Source organism: Triturus cristatus, chromosome 4_2 (assembly GCF_964204655.1).
Source record: "Triturus cristatus chromosome 4_2, aTriCri1.1, whole genome shotgun sequence".
Classification (NCBI taxonomy): Eukaryota; Metazoa; Chordata; class Amphibia; order Caudata; family Salamandridae; genus Triturus; species Triturus cristatus.
Window position 1 is genome coordinate 175,120,046 of NC_140586.1, and position 24,380 is coordinate 175,144,425.

The 24,380-nt window shown below is 44.8% G+C and overlaps 1 protein-coding gene across 1 annotated transcript in view; it reads left to right on the forward strand.

The window, feature by feature from the left end:
• LOC146833291 (uncharacterized) overlaps nt 1-24,380 on the forward strand; it is a 315,536-nt gene that overhangs the window by 80,785 nt on the left and 210,371 nt on the right. Inside the window, exon 4 of the mRNA XM_085601001.1 lies at nt 11,725-11,889. Within this exon, the coding sequence (XP_085457127.1) occupies nt 11,725-11,889 (165 nt within the window). The remainder of the gene's footprint in view (nt 1-11,724; nt 11,890-24,380) is intronic.

Sequence of the window (24,380 nt, forward strand, 5' to 3'; positions counted from 1 at the left end):
TCTGTGAGACTTGTAATATGCTGCAGGTCCAAGGCCCATCACTTTTTTAAGAACAAACTGAGGTGGTAAATCCCCAGTAGGACCCTCCGGTCAGGCTCGGCTTAGAATCTAGCAGTTACCCCCTTTAGGAGGACTACCTGGGGTGGGAAAAGTTTTTCAGGTCCACCGCCCTACTCTGGAATAGCTTACCTTTTGAACTTGAAACAGTTCCTTCTCCATCAGTTTTCAGAAAATCTCTGAAAACCTGGCTTTTTGTACAGCAATAGGAGACTTGCTCTTTAAAATTAGATCATTGCCCAATAAGAGGAGACCAGAGCTTTCACCTTCCTGTCTTTTGCAGCACCAAAATGCCCTCGGGCAAGAGTTTGCAATTAGTAAATCCTATTCATGCATTTCATTCATTTGCTCGTTCATTCATTTCTTTATGGGCCTAAGCTCCCTCAAGGAGGTATCAATACGTATTGCCCAAATACTTAAACACATTTGTATTACTAATAGGCTGACCCAGGATTGAAAGGGTTTTAGTCTTGACACTTTTCGGCCCCAACACCATTGTATACGTTTTAGGTAGATTCGTTTTTAGGTATATGTTGCCCATAAAGATAACAAAATGATCAATATAATCATTAGATGTACGCGCTATTAAAGAAGTATCATAAGCGTACAGTAAAGTTGTGACCAACCATTTCCCAACCCTAGGGACATCCTTACCCTGGGCGTCAAGAATAAGTCTAACTGAGTGACACACAAAATAAAAAGCATAAGTGCTACGATACAGCCTTGACCAAAAAAATCACTCCCCAACTGAAAGTGTGTGGTGCATTCACCATTTGAGCCAAATCTCACAGAGGCTACCAACACTGCATGTATGTCAAATAATAAGGAAAAATGGGCTCCATCTACCCCCTTGGCCACCAGCACAGCCCATAATTTTATTCTGTCAACAGAGTTGAAGGCTGTGCTGAGATCCATGAAAGCAAGATGGATAGACTCCTTCTTCACCAGGGTGTACTTAGAGATCAGGAGGTACAAGTTGAGGTTCTTTTCTATTGTGCCTGTACCCAGTCTAAAACCACACTGGATATCAGAAATAACCTTCCCTTTCTCTGCCCAGTCCAACAGACACTTCTCAATACCCTACCTATAATCTTCACTTCAGCAACTATTAAGGAAACAGAGTGGTAACAGGCTAGGTCTGCTTGTTCCTTTTTTTTAAAAAACATGACGAATACTGACTTCTTCCATAACGGATTACAACAAACAAATGATGGACGGAATGCTGACAATGCATACATTCTCCCCCAGTCAAGAGATCTGGGTTAAATCCATCGTTCTTTTGCCCACTACACCACCCCAGTTTAGACATGGCCATATGCAAATCAATCTTGAACCTGTGCCTCATGGGAACAGTCCAGCCCGAACTGCCAAGCCATGTCTTCCCTGGACCGGAATCAAGCATCCTAGGACCGGTTTCTGGCTATCAGCCGTCATCAGCCAGGATAGCTTGACTCCAGTGGCGTAGTGAGCACGGGTCCCACGTCTGGGAATACCCATCCCACTTGGGGCGAAAAGCGTTACAACAAACAAATGATGGACGGAATGCTGACAATGCATACATTCTCCCCCAGTCAAGAGATCTGGGTTAAATCCATCGTTCTTTTGCCCACTACACCACCCCAGTTTAGACATGGCCATATGCAAATCAATCTTGAACCTGTGCCTCATGGGAACAGTCCAGCCCGAACTGCCAAGCCATGTCTTCCCTGGACCGGAATCAAGCATCCTAGGACCGGTTTCTGGCTATCAGCCGTCATCAGCCAGGATAGCTTGACTCCAGTGGCGTAGTGAGCACGGGTCCCACGTCTGGGAATACCCATCCCACTTGGGGCGAAAAGCGTTACAACAAACAAATGATGGACGGAATGCTGACAATGCATACATTCTCCCCCAGTCAAGAGATCTGGGTTAAATCCATCGTTCTTTTGCCCACTACACCACCCCAGTTTAGACATGGCCATATGCAAATCAATCTTGAACCTGTGCCTCATGGGAACAGTCCAGCCCGAACTGCCAAGCCATGTCTTCCCTGGACCGGAATCAAGCATCCTAGGACCGGTTTCTGGCTATCAGCCGTCATCAGCCAGGATAGCTTGACTCCAGTGGCGTAGTGAGCACGGGTCCCACGTCTGGGAATACCCATCCCACTTGGGGCGAAAAGCGTTACAACAAACAAATGATGGACGGAATGCTGACAATGCATACATTCTCCCCCAGTCAAGAGATCTGGGTTAAATCCATCGTTCTTTTGCCCACTACACCACCCCAGTTTAGACATGGCCATATGCAAATCAATCTTGAACCTGTGCCTCATGGGAACAGTCCAGCCCGAACTGCCAAGCCATGTCTTCCCTGGACCGGAATCAAGCATCCTAGGACCGGTTTCTGGCTATCAGCCGTCATCAGCCAGGATAGCTTGACTCCAGTGGCGTAGTGAGCACGGGTCCCACGTCTGGGAATACCCATCCCACTTGGGGCGAAAAGCGTTACAACAAACAAATGATGGACGGAATGCTGACAATGCATACATTCTCCCCCAGTCAAGAGATCTGGGTTAAATCCATCGTTCTTTTGCCCACTACACCACCCCAGTTTAGACATGGCCATATGCAAATCAATCTTGAACCTGTGCCTCATGGGAACAGTCCAGCCCGAACTGCCAAGCCATGTCTTCCCTGGACCGGAATCAAGCAAACTGGAATGGCATGGTGAGCAAAAAAACGATGGATTTAGGCCCAGATCTCTGTACTGGGGTGAATGTATGACATTGTTCTGCATTCTGTCCATCAATTGTTGTTTTTGCATTTGTTACCCCGAGTGGGAAGGGTATGCTCAGACGTGAGTCCCTTGCTCTCCATGCCACTGGAATCAGGCTATCCTGGCTGACGAGGGCTGAAAGCCCGAAACCGGTCCTAGGATGCTTGTTTCCAGTCCAGAGAGGACCTGGCTTGGCAGTTCGGGCTGGACTGTTCCCATGGGGCACAGGGTCAAGACTGATTTGCATATGGCTGGGTTCAAACTGGAATGGCATGGTGAGCAAAAAAACGATGGATTTAGGCCCAGATCTCTGTACTGGGGTGAATGTATGACATTGTTCTGCATTCTGTCCATCAATTGTTGTTTTTGCATTTGTTACCCCGAGTGGGAAGGGTATGCTCAGACGTGAGTCCCTTGCTCTCCATGCCACTGGAATCAGGCTATCCTGGCTGACGAGGGCTGAAAGCCCGAAACCGGTCCTAGGATGCTTGTTTCCAGTCCAGAGAGGACCTGGCTTGGCAGTTCGGGCTGGACTGTTCCCATGGGGCACAGGGTCAAGACTGATTTGCATATGGCTGGGTTCAAACTGGAATGGCATGGTGAGCAAAAAAACGATGGATTTAGGCCCAGATCTCTGTACTGGGGTGAATGTATGACATTGTTCTGCATTCTGTCCATCAATTGTTGTTTTTGCATTTGTTACCCCGAGTGGGAAGGGTATGCTCAGACGTGAGTCCCTTGCTCTCCATGCCACTGGAATCAGGCTATCCTGGCTGACGAGGGCTGAAAGCCCGAAACCGGTCCTAGGATGCTTGTTTCCAGTCCAGAGAGGACCTGGCTTGGCAGTTCGGGCTGGACTGTTCCCATGGGGCACAGGGTCAAGACTGATTTGCATATGGCTGGGTTCAAACTGGAATGGCATGGTGAGCAAAAAAACGATGGATTTAGGCCCAGATCTCTGTACTGGGGTGAATGTATGACATTGTTCTGCATTCTGTCCATCAATTGTTGTTTTTGCATTTGTTACCCCGAGTGGGAAGGGTATGCTCAGACGTGAGTCCCTTGCTCTCCATGCCACTGGAATCAGGCTATCCTGGCTGACGAGGGCTGAAAGCCCGAAACCGGTCCTAGGATGCTTGTTTCCAGTCCAGAGAGGACCTGGCTTGGCAGTTCGGGCTGGACTGTTCCCATGGGGCACAGGGTCAAGACTGATTTGCATATGGCTGGGTTCAAACTGGAATGGCATGGTGAGCAAAAAAACGATGGATTTAGGCCCAGATCTCTGTACTGGGGTGAATGTATGACATTGTTCTGCATTCTGTCCATCAATTGTTGTTTTTGCATTTGTTACCCCGAGTGGGAAGGGTATGCTCAGACGTGAGTCCCTTGCTCTCCATGCCACTGGAATCAGGCTATCCTGGCTGACGAGGGCTGAAAGCCCGAAACCGGTCCTAGGATGCTTGTTTCCAGTCCAGAGAGGACCTGGCTTGGCAGTTCGGGCTGGACTGTTCCCATGGGGCACAGGGTCAAGACTGATTTGCATATGGCTGGGTTCAAACTGGAATGGCATGGTGAGCAAAAAAACGATGGATTTAGGCCCAGATCTCTGTACTGGGGTGAATGTATGACATTGTTCTGCATTCTGTCCATCAATTGTTGTTTTTGCATTTGTTACCCCGAGTGGGAAGGGTATGCTCAGACGTGAGTCCCTTGCTCTCCATGCCACTGGAATCAGGCTATCCTGGCTGACGAGGGCTGAAAGCCCGAAAGCGGTCCTAGGATGCTTGTTTCCAGTCCAGAGAGGACCTGGCTTGGCAGTTCGGGCTGGACTGTTCCCATGGGGCACAGGGTCAAGACTGATTTGCATATGGCTGGGTTCAAACTGGAATGGCATGGTGAGCAAAAAAACGATGGATTTAGGCCCAGATCTCTGTACTGGGGTGAATGTATGACATTGTTCTGCATTCTGTCCATCAATTGTTGTTTTTGCATTCTTCCATAACGGAGGCATATGCCCTTTTGAGGCGACATTTAGATGTTGTGTAATTATGGGGCCCCAAAGATCTATGCTTGACTTAAAAAGATCCCCAAGGACACCTTATGGGTCTCTCACTTAATAAACAAATTGCCCACCATCACTGGCTTTTGTCATCCAACCTGAAGTTTTTGTTGTCCCTGCCTTCTCCGTAAAGCCTAGTGATTCAAGCATTTTTAGTGAAACGGAACCTCAACTCTTTCCCTACCCCACTTGAAACCAAGAATCGCAGTGATTACCTTGAACCGGTGGTTGCAGGTGGGGCCCACCAACATTAATTTTTGGCAGTGGACATTTATTTTTCCTCAACAGCTTTAAATTTAGAGCAAGAGAGAGAAAAACAGAAATAGGAGAAGGAAGGAGGCAGAGAAAGAGAGAAAAAAATGACAAAGTGAGATATAAGGGGTGTAAAAGGAGTGTATGGTAGTGGATCCAAGATTGGAAAGCCTGGGTATTCGGCGGCCCAACCTTCAATAATGCTGACTGCATGCTTCTAAGCAAAGTTTTGGGCCCCATCACTGATTAAATGGAAACATCTAGACTCCATAGGGTGCAATCTTTTTGACTCCAGCAGTGTGGCTTATGCTAATTGCATCATTCATCTGATGCTCTGTTTTGCTTGTTCTGCCATCAACTTTTGGTTGGGAGAAGGTCTCTTATTTTGTGAGCCATTGAGAGTCCATAACCAGAGATTTTAGGGTCCTCTATTTGATCTGCAAGGGTTACGCCCTCCCCCTTTTGCTCACTGCTACAGAACTCCAACCACCCACTAGGAAGTGTTCTCATACCCATGCCTTCATATTGCAGGCTGAAGTCCTGACCTTGTTACAGAAAGAGATCACAGAAATTGTGCCCAAAGCAGAGGCATAACACAAAATGATGGTGGGCCTTCAGAATGTGATGAGGAGCCCTGGCGTTTTCCATACTTCAAAGATCCCAATTGGCCGTGGGTTCAATCGGGCCCCCCTGAAGGGTTAGGGGCTAAATGCAGGGCCTGTGTTACACTCTTGGCCCAAAGTGGATATGTGTGCAGACATGTATTCCCTCTACTTTCTGGTCCTCAACATGAATGAGTTGAGGTTTATGCACCTCTTTGTCTGCCAGGACAAGTTTAAGATTATGTCCCTGAGTCAGTCCTCCTAGAGTTGAATGTACAGAATTTAATTATTGTCCCTGCATACTCCATGATGCCTTCGTTCACCTGAAACCTTTGGGTCCGCAGATTTTTGTCTCCTCTTCACAGTGCGCTCCCAATACTGCCAATTTGAGGTGCTGCCTTTTGGCCAAAAGGCCGATTTACATGCCTTCACAGTTTTAGCAGCCTCTACAGTGTTAGCAGCCTCCTTCAGTCTGTACAAGGATGACTGCCTGGCAAAGGAAGGGCCCCCACATTGGATTTAGACTATTTGTTATGCACCTTGTTCTTTCTTAGTCTTTGGTCTATCCGCCAAAAGAAGTCATAGCGAACTCCACTATATAGCCTGGCCTTCTATGTGGTTATCCTGAATGCAACCTGCATGAGAGTTCAAATGTCCGAGATACTATGAGGAAGAGGAAAGTCTATGATCCTGATGTTTCACTCTCCAAAGTCCATTCCTTGTCTGACAGTCTTCTGCTGTGGTACTTGATGGCCTTCAGCATCCTCTTGGTGCAGCATGTCTTGTGAAGGAGGAGGTTCCTCCAATGGTGCCTTATATGGAAGTGTTTTCTACATAAGGAGACCCTTCCTGCTGGGGGGGAGAACTGTCCTTTAAAATCTCTCCTGTTGAATGTGCCTCTCTAGCCCAACCTCACCATGGGCCACTCTTAATGCCCTCCTCAGGTGCATGCTACTGTTGCAACAAATGCCTCCTCACAGGACCACAGACCTCTTCTGGAGGACATTAGAGAGTGGGGCTTTTTGTTTCTGGCAAAACCATGACTACACATCAACTTGCTGGATCTTCGGGCCATCCACCTAGCTCTGAAAGTGTCTGAAGGTGTTTATTTTTTCCATATCTTGCTCTGCTGCCCTCATGAACAACATTACTGCGGTCCACAACCTCAACACAAAGGGGAGAGAATTATTTTGCCCTTTGCTAGGAGGCCATGTACTTGTAACAAATGTATCAGGATTTTACAGTGGCAGTTTGTGAGGCAGGTATTTCAATGTGCGGGTGGATGACTCGGCCACCCTTTTAAACTAGGAATTTCTTGCGTCAACCTCAGGGTATTGAACAGGCACTGCTCGTTGCTCTGGACTTTCCAACACAGGATTCTCCAGCTGGTAGCTTCCATTTGAGATGGTCTCAGGGCCTGAAAATGCAATTGCATCCAATTCCACTAAACTCAAGGGCTCTGCAGAAATTAAAAAATATAGTACATAGCTCAATCTCATTGCCTCAGACTGGGTGGTGATGAATTGGTACACCAATCTATTGGTCCTCAGCATCCAGCCTCCTCTTTCAGACAGGGATCCTCTACTTTCACAGCAGACTTGTTGAGTTCTCCACCCCAATTCTCCAAGGTTATGTTGGCATGCATAGAGATCGAGCAGTGTCAGTTAAAGATTTTCAGTCTTCCCCCCCACCCCCCACCCCCAGAGTGGCAGATGTCATACTGGGTGCTGAGACAGATTTGCATTGGTCACAGGCTTGAATCTCTTTGCGACTTGCCTGTGAGATGTTCTGCACTCTGCGCTTTCCCTGGTTTGGAGGTATTTACTGTGAAAGGATACATGGTTGAATTGTTCCTGACCTTGTGTCTCCTTGACAAGTCTTCCTTGTTCAGGTTCCCCCTGTGGCGTGTTTCTTGAACGGTTTATTGTACGTTTTCTACCACACCTTTTGTGGCTCTGCAGTAGGATTTAAACCTTGTTCTGAATTTCCTTATGGTATTACCAATATTACCAATAAGCAGCTGATCTCTTCATCTTTTTTTTTTTTGGAATAACATTTTATTGATTTTGTCAAGTATACAAATATATTCACATTGATGTCCGCAGCACCATAGCACCCCAATATGAATAACACAAAGAAGATTGCATTCACAATGTTAACACGTCTCTGAGTTCCTTCCGTCTTAATGTCAGGTCTACCAACGGGGATGTGCATAGGGACCCTCTATAGCTATTCCACGCCTTCCATTTCTTTTCCCACTTTCTAGGGCACCCTCTAATGATAAACACTTCTTTTTCAGCTATCATGCATCTGTCGAGCTCCTGTACCCACACTCGTATGGATGGTGCCCCAATGATCTCTTCATCTTTTAACACTGAACACTGCCTCTTTGCTCGCAATTACTGCTGCCAGGTCTGGCCACCATATACAATATTTTACCTGGAGTAGTTGGTCCTACATACCTATGCCTCTTTTCTGCCTAAGGTGCTGTCCCACTTCTACATTGGCCAGTCCATAACTGCCCCATTTTTCTTTTTATCTTCAAAGAAGAGGAGCCTAGACAGACTGGCCATTAGCCATGCTGTCTTCTAATAAATCGAACGGATGAGATAAGATTAAGTAAATGACTGGTCCTTTTACTAGCACAAAGAGGGGTAAAGATGTGACCTGTCACGCAATTTCTCATTGATCACACTTTACATTAAGATATATTGCTCCGGGACCAGGACAGACCATTGTTTAAAACAATGGTGTCCAATCCAAAGGGATACTAGCAGTTTTACTGTCTTGTCCTCAGGGGTTGCTGTGCGGCCACTCGATCTTGTTGAATACCTTTGCCAGTTATTATTATCTGGTGGCTTATGCAAGAAGTGATGGCTGCTTCGTCAGAGCAGTTCTGCTGAATTTTCTTGGTGGATTGTCACCAATCAGTCCAGTCACTGCTTTGGGCAAAGGAAATATTGTTAACTTTAGCGATGTTTTCGTGGATACTATGGGCCAGATGTAGATAATCCATAAATACCGAATTCTTAATACCGAATTTTACCGATTCGGTATTAAGAAATCGGCATTTCTTATGTAGCTAATGAATCGGTAAAACATACCGATTCCTTAATATTCCTTATTACCGAATCGGAATACCTATCCATTCATTCTATGGGCTTGGAGGCCCATAGGAATGAATGTAAAGCCATTCTGTATTAGCGATTCGGTAATACCTGGAGGTATTTCAAGGGTGCCAGGGTGTCCAAAGGACACCCTGTTGCACCCCTGAAATGTGCCTATGTGCACATGTGGCACACATACATGCCCTAAGGGCATGGATGTGTGCCACATGGCACTTAAAAAATATTCAAAAGTGAATTTTTAAAGGAATTCGTTAATTACCACCAACTTGAAGTTGGTGGTAATTAACAAATTATTAAAGCACATAAGCACTCTTATGTGCGTTCTACATTGCATTTACCGATTCGATAAATACAGATTCGGTAAATACCGATTTGGTATTTACCGAATCATCACCTACATTAGGAATGGCTAAATACCGGTCGGTAACCCTGAAATTTACCGAATTTCGGGGTTACCGACCGGTATTTAGCCACCTACATCGGGTCCTATATCTTTTAGCAGATTCCTTGCCACCCTTCCTCCTCCTCTTCTGATGTAGTGTTGTTCTTAATAATATTCTATGGTATCTGGCGGTTATGTTCTGGTTGCACAGTGATCTGCTGGGGTTAAGGTCTCTTTATTTCTGCTCCTTACACTTTGGTTGATATTGTCACTTCTGGAGTGGGGCGTGCCCTGAATGGACGTGTGTGGCATCAGCTGGCGGTGCTGGAGAGCTGCAGTTACAAAAAAAACGCTATGGATCTAGTCTAGGTTCTTAGGATATTAAAGTGAGGAATCTGTGGGAAGATATAATATTCACCACAAAAATTCTTACTGAAGGCAAATAACTTTTGCTTATAAGTTATTGGAGGTGTGTTGGCTACATGGAGTTATGGCTGCCAATAATGTACTGAAAGCAGGGTTGTGTGTTGGTTTTGAGTTTGGATGATTAGAGTAGTCAGAGTAAAACCCGATACTGTCCTAAACCAGACTCCTTTTTAATGGTAAACAACGTTTACCACGAATCTTTTTCCCCGCAGGGAATCACAACGCAGTTGTTACAACGACCGCATTGTGATTCCGCATGCCATTACACCGCAAGTCAGAACAACGACTTGCGGATGGGGGGGTGTTGGATTTAAAATCCAACACCTTCCCAGCGCCCCCCCCCCCTCCGCAAGTCGTTGTTCCGACTTGCGGATAACGGTATGCAGAATCACAACGCAGTCGTTGTAACGACCGTGTTTTGATTCCCTGCGGGGAAAAAGATTGCGGGATAACAACATACATTCCTTTTTAATACATTAGTGTTGTGTTGTGTTGGGTGGTGCTTTGGAGGTGAGCAGTCAACCTTAGTTGTGTTGTGGGGGAAAAGCACAAGGAGAGGCAATGCAGTCTTCACAGTCCCAGAACAAACACCAGTTATGTGGGTAGACTCAGACCATCAATATGTACTAAAGAAGTGAATTTCATGTCAGTGAATGCTCTGCTGTGAACCATGGTGTATTCATCATAAGAAAACCTGTCGTGCGGGACCAACCAATGGCTACATAGTATGTTGTCTGCCTTTCTGTATCATCATAAATCTTTACAATGACCCTGTGGCACTTTCTTTACCTGGAGGCCTTTTTCATAAAACCAGCAAACCAAGTGTATGAAAAGAGTGAGTGGAGGTGAGAGAGAGATGGAATTAGTGTGTGTTTGTACTTAGGTGTAATAACGTCTAATTCTTAAAAGTTAAGAATTGGAGAGTGACTTTGTTACTTGTTATTTGATGTGTATCAGGTTTATTGTCTAATGTCACACCTTTCTCTAAGTAAGCTTCACATACTTGACTTTGCTATTCGGTGAGAGACAAGTGCTAAAGGGGAGTACTTGGCCATGCAGTAGGAGCGCAACCATATTTTCATCCAGAACAACAGTGGCAAATTACAGAAATTGTTACAAAGGATTCACAGTGACTACAGGCATGCCTAGGCCCCTAAGAAAAGGCAGCACACAATGCTGACATTGTCTTAACATGCTCTGGCCAGCATGGCCGCTTCTCAAAACACATTCTCCGCTGATCCTCTGTTGTCATATCGCAGGGTGTCATCAAACAGGGTGTCAAGGTCAGCTTGGCATGTACATGAGTTACCTGTCCTTAGATGAGCTTCCAGCTAATAAGTTCAACCTTCAGGGAGTTATCCAAGCCTGGTCAAGCCTCAGGAGGAAGAGCAAGAGAGTGCTGGTATGCACATCTGTCTGCAGCTGGTCTATAGGCTCTACATCTTGAACTCACAAGGTGAATCACATTACTAGTGGAATGTTTTTGCCATGGTCCAGGGAGTCCAACAGGGACCTGCTCCCTAGCATAAGTAGACCCAAACTTCAAAGTTGAAAGAATCATTCTTTCTGGGGAGGTTCAGCATAAGGGTTAAGGTCCAACTTAAAAATGTAGGGCAAAACTAAAAGGATAGGGGAACATGCAAGAGTCACATAAATGAAAATGCAAATATATATCACTGTCTCGCGTGCATGATAAGGAAGCCCCATCTTTTAAGGTCTTTGGTCCTTTCAATGAAACCATCAGCTTTCAGCTCTCTATAACCCTCTCACACACCACCTGTTCTATGTGTGAGAGGGTATGTTGCATGTATGGTACATATTTTCCATTTCTTACTTGAGGCTTGAGAAAACCTTTTAACTATAGAAGAGCCAAGAACATTTGTTTTGCTTGTTCTTAAAAGTCAATACATCTCTTTGGGTAGTTCTGACTAGCAACAGACATCCCGCAGGTAGGGTTGAAGAGGCGACAAATTAAAACCCAGTAGATACCCACATCATCAAAAAATGAATGATAGCTGCTTCGATGAGTAACTCGGGATGTCTTCTTTCTATTGTACTCAGGAGTTGAACGAGGTACGGATGACCGTCCAGAGCAATGTTCTTGGACAGAAAAGCAGTGTTAAAACACAGCCAGACCTGACCAGCGTCCTCCAGGACGTCCACAGCCAGTACGATGGCATCAGGATGAAGATTCAGAATGAATACTCAAAGTGGTTCAAGACGCAGGTAAACCACCCACCCACCAGGGCCACTCAAACGCTTCCGGGTGAAATGGGGCTGGCTGACTGCTAAGCCGGTCACATGCAAAGAGATGAAGAGGTTGTGTCTTTGTGTAGCAAACAGGGGTACTTAAGTCAGTGTAAACAATACAGCAAGAGAGAGGCACACATCTTGCTATGCTGGGGCATTCTGTGTGTGCAGAATCTTGGCTGAAAACTGTGAGCGTGTGTATGTGTGTGCACGTGTCTGTGCGTGCACCCGTGTCTACATATTTAAAACACAGCTAATTAAACCACATTCGTCAAATGAAGTGAATTCGAATGAAATTATAATGTTGTCAAAAATATTGCTAAAGCCTATAAAAATGTAGTCTCAAATGTACTCCCTACTAAGGCTAATATTATTTAAGTCGGTGACCTTCCTTACTAAAATCCTACTTGTACAGTCATCCATAGCTTGTCTGTTAGGCAGTTTTTGCAGTCACTAAGGGAGGAATCTATTAATCCTGCTGCCTTTTAATGAGTTTTTGGCTGCAATCTTACTTTTGTACTTATTTGTTGGCCTCTCTTAAGTCATTTTGCTTATTTGCAAACATTTTTTACAGTTTGCAGAAATGTTCTTGATTTTCTCTTTGAAAATATTTGTTGTTTCTCTACTCAGCATTGGCGACTCTTTTCAACAAGTGTTCACCTGGTGGTGTGAAACTGTCCACGTAGGTGTTCCACTTTGTGTGGCCTGCTTTTTGGCTTATCAAAGAGTAACAAGTTCTGGAATTTGCCAGGAGACGTCCTTAGAAGGCTGCAGGACAGAGAGCGGTTTGCTCTATGTGAGGAAGTTAAATAGTGCAGACCACCTATGCCAGCAGGATCTGTTTCCTCTGACAGGTGATGGGGCTGTTTTTTTCTCCTCCTGTGCCCATAAAAGAGTTCAGTGTCATTGTTTGACCTCCTTGCTGCTCCACTTACAGACAACATCAAGATGCTCTACGTGGCCTCTTTCTAGACACTTCAGCACTAGGACTTTTGGACAAGCTGGTTCGAATTTTAGGTATCTTTTGGCATCAAAGACTTCTGTAAATTATGGCGTTTCTCTTTTCTTTGAGACCTTTTTCAACAATGATAATTTTCAAGATGTGGTGACAGATCGAAGGAACACACCTACCTCCCCTATCTTTGGAGCCACCAGCCTAAAGAGCGTCTACAGATTTTGGCTTCATTGAATGAGATTGATGCACCTACTCCTCCAAAGATCACTCCAGGCAGTCCCAGCTTTAGGTGCATGTTACTGTTCTTGCTCAGCCCTATCATCATCTACTTTGCCTCCTGCTAAAGGTAAGCAAGGAAGTATATAATAAAAGATTAAGGACAGAAGACTCCTCCTATTGACATCATAAGAGAAATATGGAAGAAGGCCATCACACGTAAAACCTAGGAATGTGATTTGGAGGTAAGGTTACCCTTGTCCTCAGGATGAAGGGGTTCCAGAGGAAAAGAGGTGCCTAGGGGCACCCATCCACGACAACATCCAAGTTAAGTCACCTCTTGTCTGACACAAAGTCAAAAAAGAGGTGTCGTCCCTCAGCTCCAGGATCTGATGGTGTCCTCTTCTCAGCTTCCAAGTTTCAGCAGTTCTAGGATTTCACCTGTGGGCAGTGGCGTAGCATTTTACAAGTTTGCCAATAGTCCAGCAAAGAAGGTGAACATCGATACCAGATTTACATCCCTTTTTTAATTCCACAATTACAAAGTCCAAGGTTTCATCCCTGACAGTTTTGTGATAAGACTTTGGAAGCCAGAGCTACAATGTGTAAGGATATGGTTAGTATGTACCAAGTGCCCAGACTACACATAGGAACACTGATGTTACACCTCCTTCCTCCAATGAAGACACACAAAGAGGTATGTTTTTTTCTAATTCATTCACCTAGTACCACCACCAAGCAGTGCGGGGTAGCTTCTCTCTCTAACTGTCACTCAGTGGGATTTTACATCAAGATTCCTGAGTGACCTCCTTAACCTTCTAGCTTGTAGCTAACATACCTAACATTCTACCAAGCACTTACCTTAACAACTAGTTTGAAGTAACCCACTTCTGCTGTCTATATCTGAAGTGTTGAAGCAAAGTATTTACAGGAGGGGCAGCCTTAAGTTGTTTCATATGCTATTCAATCAGCTGGGCTTTCAATCATTTACTGCTTTGTGATCAGTCAGAGTCTGAAATAGGAGTTTTATAACTAGCTGAAGAGCAGACATTCTCTAGCATTTGATCTTTCATATATTCACATGCCTGAATCATTCCCTGTCGTCAGGCTGTGTAACCCCAGTGATCATAAATAGCATTAAACAGAGTTAAGATGGCAGTGGGCCTCAACAACAGTGATTGTTTAATAGCACATCCACCTAATTTGAAGTAGTCTGACCTTCAGCCAATGTGGTGAATATGCCAGCTTTCCTACTTCCCTTAGAGACCACCCTAGCTCAGAGTTCTACCGAAAGTCGAAGGGATAGAGTCCGAGACAGAGAGATCTACCTTATCCCTTTTAGTGACCTTATACTGTTGCTTTTCAGATCTACCCTTGCATGAACCAGCCATATGTTCAGCTTTAAACCTCCTGAAATTGTTTGGAGGGAACATTATTTATTTCCTGGGCTACGGAAACATTTCCAGTTACTAACTGTGCCTAACTGTCACCATGTCTGACAGAGAGAAGAAATCTATTTCTTAAGGCCTTGTAAGGAAATGCTTCTTTGTGCATGAGTACCCCCGAAGTTTTGGATTGATCAGTGGCAGTTGGTGACATTTGAAAGTGGTAGGACGTAAAAGTTGGGTATGAGTGTTACTTCGCAAGCTTGCAAAGTGTACAAGCACGACCAACACAAAGGGTGTTTGGGGGTTCTAAATGACCTATTGATTGATTGATTGATTGATTCTCCCGCAGAGAAAATTGTGAAGAAAACAGTGGCAAATGGTGCATTTTAAAGCAAATCTGAGAAAAGAAGGGAGGTTTATACAGCAATTGTGAACGTGTAGTATTGAACTATTTAAACATTAAAAACTGCCCCATATCTTACTGCATTAAATAAGTTAAACAATTACTGTAGTGTGCAAATTGTACAGTACACTGAAACTATGGAAATGTCGCACATAAGTAATCTGAAATCCCACAAAAGGCACATTCAATTGCTTCAAATGTGAGTGTCACCATCAACCCTAGACATAACTGTCAATTAACAAATAAATAAAACAGAATTCAAATTAAATTGCTTCAAATGTGAATGTCACCTTCTACAATTCTGACCAGCATTCCCTTTTTCAAGACTGTGTGGCATTATTTATGCTTACTATCGCTCTACACACTCCAGTGGGCAGCAGTGGCCAGGGAGAAAACATTTCAGTTCAAAATGTATGTCTTTACAACAATAAAACCAGTAATATACAGGACTTCAAATCAGATTCCTCAGCACTCCATACCTCAGATGTGGAAGTTGAAGAGCTTATATATTGCAGGGGTCCTCGACTTGAAAGGTCCACTAACTGCCTTCTCAAAAAAGGTCAGAACAGATTAAATCCCATAATCCTCTCAGAAGGAGAGTGTTAAAATGAATCCTTTACATTCCCAACTTCTTTAAAAAAAACTAGAAGCAGAAATCCTGCTGGCAGACAAAGTACACCTCACAATAACCTAAAAGGGAGAAGTCAGAGGGGTTCTGTAACCTATGCCATCTACAGACAGCAGCAACAGGTGAGAGCACCCTACATCAATAATGCACAGGTGTTGGCTTTAGGCTCTAGTCTGAAGAGAGGTTTTCCTTGTCTTGCTTTCTTTTTCACAGCAGCCCTTACTCAACTGCTCCCACTAATACAGTGTGTTCCTGGTGCCAGGGCAGCCGCACGAACAGACAAGCAGTAGGGGCACCTAAAATGCTGTCTGTCAAACTCCACCCGGTGCTGAAGCGCCCAATGCTCAAGTATACAGCGCTGAGGCACCCCAGTGCCCCAGTAGCTGTGCTAACAATCTGCAACAAGTGCTCCTGAACAACTGCAGCTATCAAGGAGTACTTGGTGCTCGGCTGCCTTCAACCTATACATACATGGCACCAGTGTGTGCAGATGATTTTGGAAACGCGGTTAGGAATTAATCTTTACAGAACCGTGCATAATTCTTATAAAGAAGGTTTGCAGAACGAGTGGGGCTTTATACTGGGGTATGTGGTCATTCATGGCCTTTTTTTGTTTGACTATATATTCTATGTAGGAGGACAGATTCTGTATTTTTAACATACTGAGTACTGCTCTGCATCACGTCTGATCTTTTGCAGTCACCCTTTCTTCGACAGTGACCTTATGCTGCTCCTGCCCAGTGGCTGACAGGGGCTGCTCTCACTTACCACTACCTTTGAAGGGTCAATCTTGGGCTCCTAGGGTGTTTCTCATGCCAGATCCTATTCTGGAGCTTTGCTGCCAGTGCTGGTTCTGCCGCCTTTGGTTTAGTGGTGGGTTTCCCCAAGGGTTTCTTGACAGGCAAGGTAACTCCTTCTTTGGTGGAATGGTGCCGGATGTGAGCTGTGTAACAAACTGAAATTTGGTGCCCAAGCAGCCACAAAGTGCGCAAGAAACGCTGCGCTTAGGCAACCTTTTGACCCCAGCTCTGCCTCACGTCAGAGACCCCCGGTAACACCTCTGCTTGCCAGCTTCTCAGTCTAAACCAATCCTGGCACTGCTCCTGATGTTGCAGCTGCACCAGGATTGGCTGGGGCAGGGAACCTCACCGCTCATTACTGAGACGGGGGATTCTGCTTTAAGTCAACCCCCGGTTCACTAATGTGCGCTGTTGCCGAGACTGAGAGAGAGACCTAGTGTGCATGTGTGGCTGGCCAGAGAAAGGTGGACTTAGGTGCGATGGCTACTGCTACAGGTGTTTGACTGGCAATATTGCTGCAGTTTCAAGCACCACCCCCCCTGGCTTCGCTTTTCCAGGACCCACCACAGCCAGGAGCGCTCTGCACTCAAGCAGTCATACCATATGCCTGCAAATTAAAAACACTTTAAGATATGACATTTCTGTATGTTTATTACATTTATTGGGGGGATCAAGGGGCCACAATAATGAGTGGGACAATGGCCTAACACCCTCATGGAGTTACTGCCGCTGGGATTGATGCTGCTTTTTTTTTTTAACTCAGAGCGAGACAAGGCCTGATAACTAGATCTCAGTACCAGTGCTCTGCTGACACTTAAAAGTGTAATGCTAAATCAGCTTATACCCAATTGGCCTAACTGTACTTACTTATAAGCCCCTAGTATATGGTACCAGGTGTACCCTGGACCAGTAAGTTAAAATTGTCCTACCAGGGCTGCAGCTTTTATTGTGCCACCCTTGATGTGACAAAGTGAAAGCATTTCACCCAACCTGCCACAAATGTATGACGTTACAACGCAAACATTTACAGCGCATGCCTTTACAACACAGTTTTTACATCGCAACATCCATTACAACGCATGATTTTACATTGTATGCCATCACAACGCATTTTAAGAAAATACACATTCACAACGCATTCCATTACATCGCATTATACCGTTACAACGCATACCATTACAAAGCATACCGTTACATTGCATTTAAGGTAAGTGTTGGATAGTGTAGGGGTAAAAATTACTATTCCCACTCCGGTGAATGCAACAGTAGGATAAGTGTTGGATAGTGTAGGGGTAAAAATTACTATTCCCACTCTAGTGAGTGCAACAGTAGGGTAAGTGTTGGATAGTGTAAGGGGAAAAACTATGCGTTGTAATGGTATGCTTTGTAATGGTATGCGTTGTAGTGACATGCGTTTTAATGCGTTATAGTGACATGCCATGTAATGGCTGCGTTGTAATTGCATGCGATGTAAAGGCTGTTGCGTTGTAATGACTGCGTTGGAAAGGTAGTGCGATGTAATGACTGCGTCGTAAAGGTTGTTTCCCACCTGCCACTGCAGACAGGTAGAACAGTTTTAAACTACTAACTCTACTATGCCATTTAAACACGGAAGGCCTATCGAGTCCTAGGCAGGGTTCTGTTTATTAAAAAGTAGGACATATATTTTCAGTAAAAATCCCAGTAAAACCCCCAAATTGTTGTTTTTACCTTGGAAAGGCTAGTAGCCCCATTGGTGAATATGAGGTTACATGCTGGCAACTCAGCTGAGCCAAATCCAGAGGGGGACTACTAAAGTTGGTAGATCAAGGTACCAAATTAAGCGTAACATTAAGCCCAACTTAATGTCCAAGTTGAATTTGCTGTCACTTCTAAGTGAAAGACAACTTTAGAAGTTGCCAATCTGTTGCCCAAGTTTTTCAGCAGCTATTCTCAGATGCTAATTACACACATCCTTCTACCTTCCTGGAGAGAAGTGTGAACTACTCCCAGGAGAGAAAAAAATAGAGTTCTGCTGTTGGAAGAGGTGTCATCTCTCATGGCAGGAAGTCACACAGGTTGTGAGTCCAGAAGGCAAGCTTCAAAGGGGAAGCTGCTTCTGAAGGGAAAATGATGGGCACAGACGAGAGAGGCTGCTCTTGTGCCTTGGTAGATAGGTTGTCGTCAGGGACAGAGAGGGGAAAATAGTTGCCAAATCAGTTTTTCTGTGGGTGTGTAGCCCTAAGGTAGTCGCACCTCTAGGGTAGGCTACCAACCTCCACACACTTAGAGTGGGGCTCTGCCATCTTAGGGGTGGACAGAATATTGAACTCCGAGATAGCTAGATGCAACACTTTGCAGGAATCTGGCATCAAGCAGGATATGACATCACTGGCACCCAGACCTCAGATCACATCAAGACTGGAAAGAGAACTGAGGAAACACTGCCCTGCTTTACCCTGGAAAAGAGAGGTTGCAACAGTTGCTGGACTACACCTGCTGATCCTTCGACGAGCAAAGAGTGGATTGTGACTGAGGTGTCTGGCTCATGGAAAAGTCACTCCCGAAACTGGGACGGAAGAAATTAACTTGAAAAGTCAGTTGACTTGACTTCGTGTTATAGTCACTTCATAAACACTGACTGCCGATGTGCAGCCTGGAAGATCGAGTCCCAGTGCTCAAAAATTGCACCCAAGTCTGCTGGACCTGGGGGAGCCATTAAGTGTAATTTGGTCACCCAAGACGAACATTGGCCATCATGAAAGGGAACCACTGGTTTTTCTATGTTCGGAAACTAGCAATCCTTGGTAACTGGGTTTTTGATGGGCCAAGGAGGACTTTGGCCATGGGGGTTGATGTCCCTCAAAGTCACCCCACCAAGCCACTGGGCCAAGGAGTAGCCCTAGGAAGCCCCCATACACCACACAGCATCCTCAGCATCTTACAGCATCTTCAGCATCCTGTATCCCTTGCATCAGGACCACTATGTTAAAGTCTATGGTGGTTTGCCCATAGAGCCTGGAACTGGACTTGAGAATCCTTTGTAATGTGGTAACTGTTCTACCTCTCATTTTTGGCCTACCTGACCTTCCCCTTATCAGAGTTGGTCATCCAACACAGTACGCAGTAGTTGAACATATGTTTCCAAACTTTGCAGTTACCAATGCTTGTTGGAATTTTGAAGTGTTTTATGATTTACCTAAAAATCTATATCCCTGGAATCCTCTCGTGGATTGTGTATGTTTTGGTGTCTAATAATTCACAAAAATAAGATCTATTTTTATAAATGGTGTTGGATTTCCTTCGCGTTGCAATACTTTCTTATTTCTCCATGAATGGTGCTTCTAAGTTCTTTATACTTGCTCTTTTGCCTGAAGCCACAACTACCTACAAATGGATCTGACTGAACCCATGACAGGTTTTGAGTTTATTACACAGTGAGGTCGCACAATCATACCACATAATAAAACATGTTTCCTTGCAGGCATGCACTACCTTTGGCCAGAAAAAAGTGTATTTGTATGTCCCTCTTGATAAATGTTTTTATTAGCTTGATCCTAAACACAAACCTTCACATTGTGACATTTGTAATACTTTTCCTTCAGAAACTCAGAGAGTAAATTGGCCCGGTATTTGTTGGAAAAGAAGAAATACCATTCTTCTAAGGCGGGATGCCTGTCATCAGGGAATGATTAATTAAAAAGCACTCCTCCAAGTACTTCCAGGAAGGCTGGGCAAAAAAGGTTTAGATTTTTCTGAGCTGGAGCTACAAACAAAAGTACCAGCTGGCATCACTTCACATACAGGCAATGAGGTTTCCTCAGAAAAATGCCTAAATATACTAGACACAAGTCTGTACAAAAACTTGGCAAACAATGTCCTCTCTAAGCCTTCAAACTGATTTTCTGTCTCCACCATTGACATCACCAATGTCAATAATAAAGAAAGTTTCACCTTCAATGATGTTTCAATTGTCACCCATGACACAATCGACAATGACGATACCATCAACATTATCAAAGTCAACACCGTCAATGACACTGTCATTCACCAGATCATCTCCGACAGCACCAGCTTCAACGTTAAGGACACCGTCAACAGGTGAGTCACCATGGATAATGACAGCTCCATCGATGTGAAGGGCACAGTTGACAACGACATCATAAACAACATCAAGGATTCTGGGTTTAAAATTTGAAGATGATTGCAGTGACCAAGATGATTCAGAGACTGCTGACAGTCCAAAACACATTTAAATGTCTGTTATGTGCCAGAATTTGAGAGCGATCCCTGGATGATGCCTCTCATAACTATGATTATCATTCACAGCAATTTGCACCATGCCAATCTCATCAACCTTATAATAGACTTGGTGCTTTTTCCAAGACAGAAATATTTCAAGTGCCTGCTCCAGTTTTAACTACAATGCAACAGAGGATGGACACTTTTCAAAAGCTACTTCCCCTCCAGTCTCAGCTCATACTTGCTTCATCTCTGTTACCACCAAAACTACTGCCACTGCCTCCACCTCTGCCTTCTCCACTTGGGCATCCTATGCTACCTCCAAGACATCTGTTTCCAAATACAGGAACACCTGTCTTGGTGCCACCAACTACAGATAATATGGGAGAAGAAGATTCTTCTGAACCACTTTATTCTGACATAGAAGACAGAGGCAAATTGCTTCATGATGACAGTGCAGAAGATTTGGATGATTGGTTATGTGGCACCTAAGTAAGGTGACTAGTACCCCATTTAGCCAGATGATCCTCCATATTATATAGCCCAATCCCATGCATTAATGGAAAGAGCTGCTTTAAAAATCAACTTGCCTATGTCACTGTCGAACAACAGTTCTTCTTGTATGGTTTTAAAGAGGACACACGTAATGCTATAAAATCTAATCCTATACTGAATTTCATCTGCTGAGAAGCCCTGACATCACTGAAAATGGCAGCCACAGTACCGGCTGTCGTATCCCATTTGGAGAAGAAGTACTGGGCTCTTGGCACAGCCTCAAGCTACCTTATGGGCTATCCTAAGCTGGGTTCTGTGATAGCCTCAGTAAAGGTTAAAAAATCCTACCAAGCCTTTCTCCATGCCCCTGGATATCGATGGGAGATGCAGCAACAATTTTGGCTGTAAAGTTGGTTCGATGGTGGCTGCTTCTATCAAGGTCACCCATGGGTTAGCGATTGTGTGTCATTACGATCCACAGATTTGGCATGACATTGCGATACTTGTTGACCTCATTCTGGAGGTTAAGAGGGACATAGCCAGGAATATTGTTAAAAAGGTGCAACAACTTTAGTGGCTATCATTGGTGCAGCCATTGATGTTTCCTATGCAGGTTTTTGTTAATTAGCAGGAACATCTGTTCTGCCAGGTTAGCTACAGTTTACTTACTTTCATTTTGAAGTCCAAGCAAAAATATTAGACTTTCCATTTGATGGGGCAACTTTATTTGGCAAATATGTTGATGAGGGCTTGCAAATTATTAAAACAGATATTAATACTGCAAAATCACTGGGAGCTCTCCAGTTTCGCCACTGCAGAATCACACAGTTTTGTGGCACAAGAAGATCACAAACTTACAGCGGAGGGTTTCATCATTACAGAGTACAAAATTGCCCCTATTATCCCTCAAAACAACCTGGGTAAAACCAGGGTTATACATAAAACAGATATACCAGGCAGAACTATGAAGGATCTTCTGGACAAAAAATGAGCTCCTCCCAGTTGTGCTCTCAGAGGAATTAAAAACATGCTTGACTTTCACAGATGCCCCAAAGCTCATGCCCACCAAAGGTGTGGGAGAATTTCCCTTTATGCTCCCACATGAGAACTGTAACAATAGACCAGTGAGTGAGGCATGATTGTTTACTCAGGTTACATCTTAGAGTTTCTTTAAACAAAACTGTCCGCTCACCTAGAAAGAAGCATTGTGATGACCTGGGTATATTATATGGGATGGTTGTATGACAATACTGTGTAAACACTCACAAAAATTGTCTTAGATCCAGTCAGGCATGTTTTCCAAACCATTATATCAACCCTGGTTAGCTGTGGTTTTGAGCAGTAAGGCTCAAACAAAGGAATTAGTGTAAAGCATTTAGAAGCACCAAACAACAAAATCAGAAAGTCACACAACACAAAAGATATCTGATAGCATATAGAAATACCTTTTAGTTTTATGAATTTTAAAACCCAAAATTAGCAAAATCCACGTGCGGTTTCAGAGCTATAGATTTGTAAAGAAAACGCGAATCTCAGTTCTATTAGTCACAACCACAAACAAGCATTGGTAACTGTAAAGTTTGGAAACTTTTGAAAAGTTAGAAAGAGTTGTGTTTGGCTAGTCCAACCAGACTTGGCTAGCCAAATCCGGTAGGGAGTAGGTCAGGGTGGCCTCCACAGAGTATTTGGAATGTGTCCTGGTTAACAAAGCGTTCTCCAGTCCTGAACTTTACATAATGACTGCCATAGACTTTAATGGAGTGGCCATGATGCTTGGTACGCAGGAGATAGAGGATGCTGAAGGATTCTCTGGATGCTCTGTGGTCGACAGGGGTTCCCCTTTTGGTTACTGCTTGGTCCAGGGGTCAGGTGGAGTACCTTCGGCCACAGAGGTGGTGGTAACTCGAAGTCCTCTTTGAGCTAATAGAAGGCTAGCTGCTGCTAGGCTACCGATCTCCGGTCACAGCGGGTTCAGTGGTATCCTTTGGTGGAGGCTGGTGTCCTTCTTGGGAGACCAATCTGGACTCAGACAACACTCCCAGGTCCAGCAGACTTGGGTGCAAGTTTTGGCAGTCAAGGATCGGTCTCTTGTTGAGCCCTGCAGCAGTAATTAGGGATTATCCAGAAGTGGCTACTGACTTGGCAAGTTGGGCTACTCCAGCTTTGATGTCCCTGCTGTTGGTTCCAGGGGGTCAGCTGACTGACACTTGGAGTCACTTCTTTGGTCTGGTTCTCAGGAGCATCTTTTCCTTGAACCAGGAGCCACAGGCACAGTCCTCTTCTCGCTAGCCCAAGGTGTGGCAGGTGCAGTCCAGCAAACAGTGCAGCCTCACTTTGCCAGGTCCAGAGGCCAGCAGGACAGTCCTCCATTGATCCTTTCTCCAGTTTTGTAATGATTTCAGGTTCAGGTTGCCAGGGGTGCCATATGTATGTCCAGAAAGTGCCCTGGGGGAATAATGTGGCCACTAGCCAATGGGCAACCAAGCTCCCTCCCACCCTGTGATGTCTTTCAGCTAACTGTGACTTCTAGAAAACCCAGGGTACACTATTCTGTCCACTCACAAGATGTCATAACACTTCCTTGGATTTTAGGAGCTTGGTAGCCTTTGCTAGAGGTATGGCTACCTGTGGGCTACACACCCACGTGAAAACCGGTTTGGGCACTGGTCTCCCCTCTCAGTTCCTGCTGCCAGGCTCCCTGAAAAAAGGGGCAATCCTTTCGAAGTGTGATCATCAATTGCCCACCAAAGGTGGCTTCGCCTTTGAAGCATGCATTTTGGTCTAACACCCTGAGTGGCTTCCTGCAAGAGGGAGGTAACATCTCCCTCTATAGCAGGCTACCATTTTCAGCACTCCGTCCATCATCTTGTTGTGGCGTCTATGTTTGCTCTAAGTGGCCAGGGTATTCCCAGGTGTGGGTCCCTTGTTCGCTGTGTCACTGGATTCAGGCTGGCCTGGCTGATATGGGTTGATACCCCAAAACCGGCCCAGGATGCTTGTTTCCTGTTTAGGGATAACCTGGCCTGGCAGTTCGGGCTGGACAGTTCCCATGGGGAGCACGGTCAAGACGGTTTTGCATATGGCTGAACATGAACTGGGGTGGCACGAGAAGCAAAAGAGTGATGAATTTAACCCAGATCTGTGACTGGGGGTGAGTGTTTGAAAAGTTCCAGCACTCCATCCATCATCTTGTTTTGTTGCTACTATTGTTCCTAAGTTTGGAAGTCATCCGCACTACTTCCCAGGAGCGCAGAAAGCTGTCTGGTGGCCATCAACTGTGTGAGGCCACTTGACAACCTTGGCTACAGAGTGGCAACTTTTTAAAATGTGCTTTTCCATAAAAGTGACATTAAATTTGACT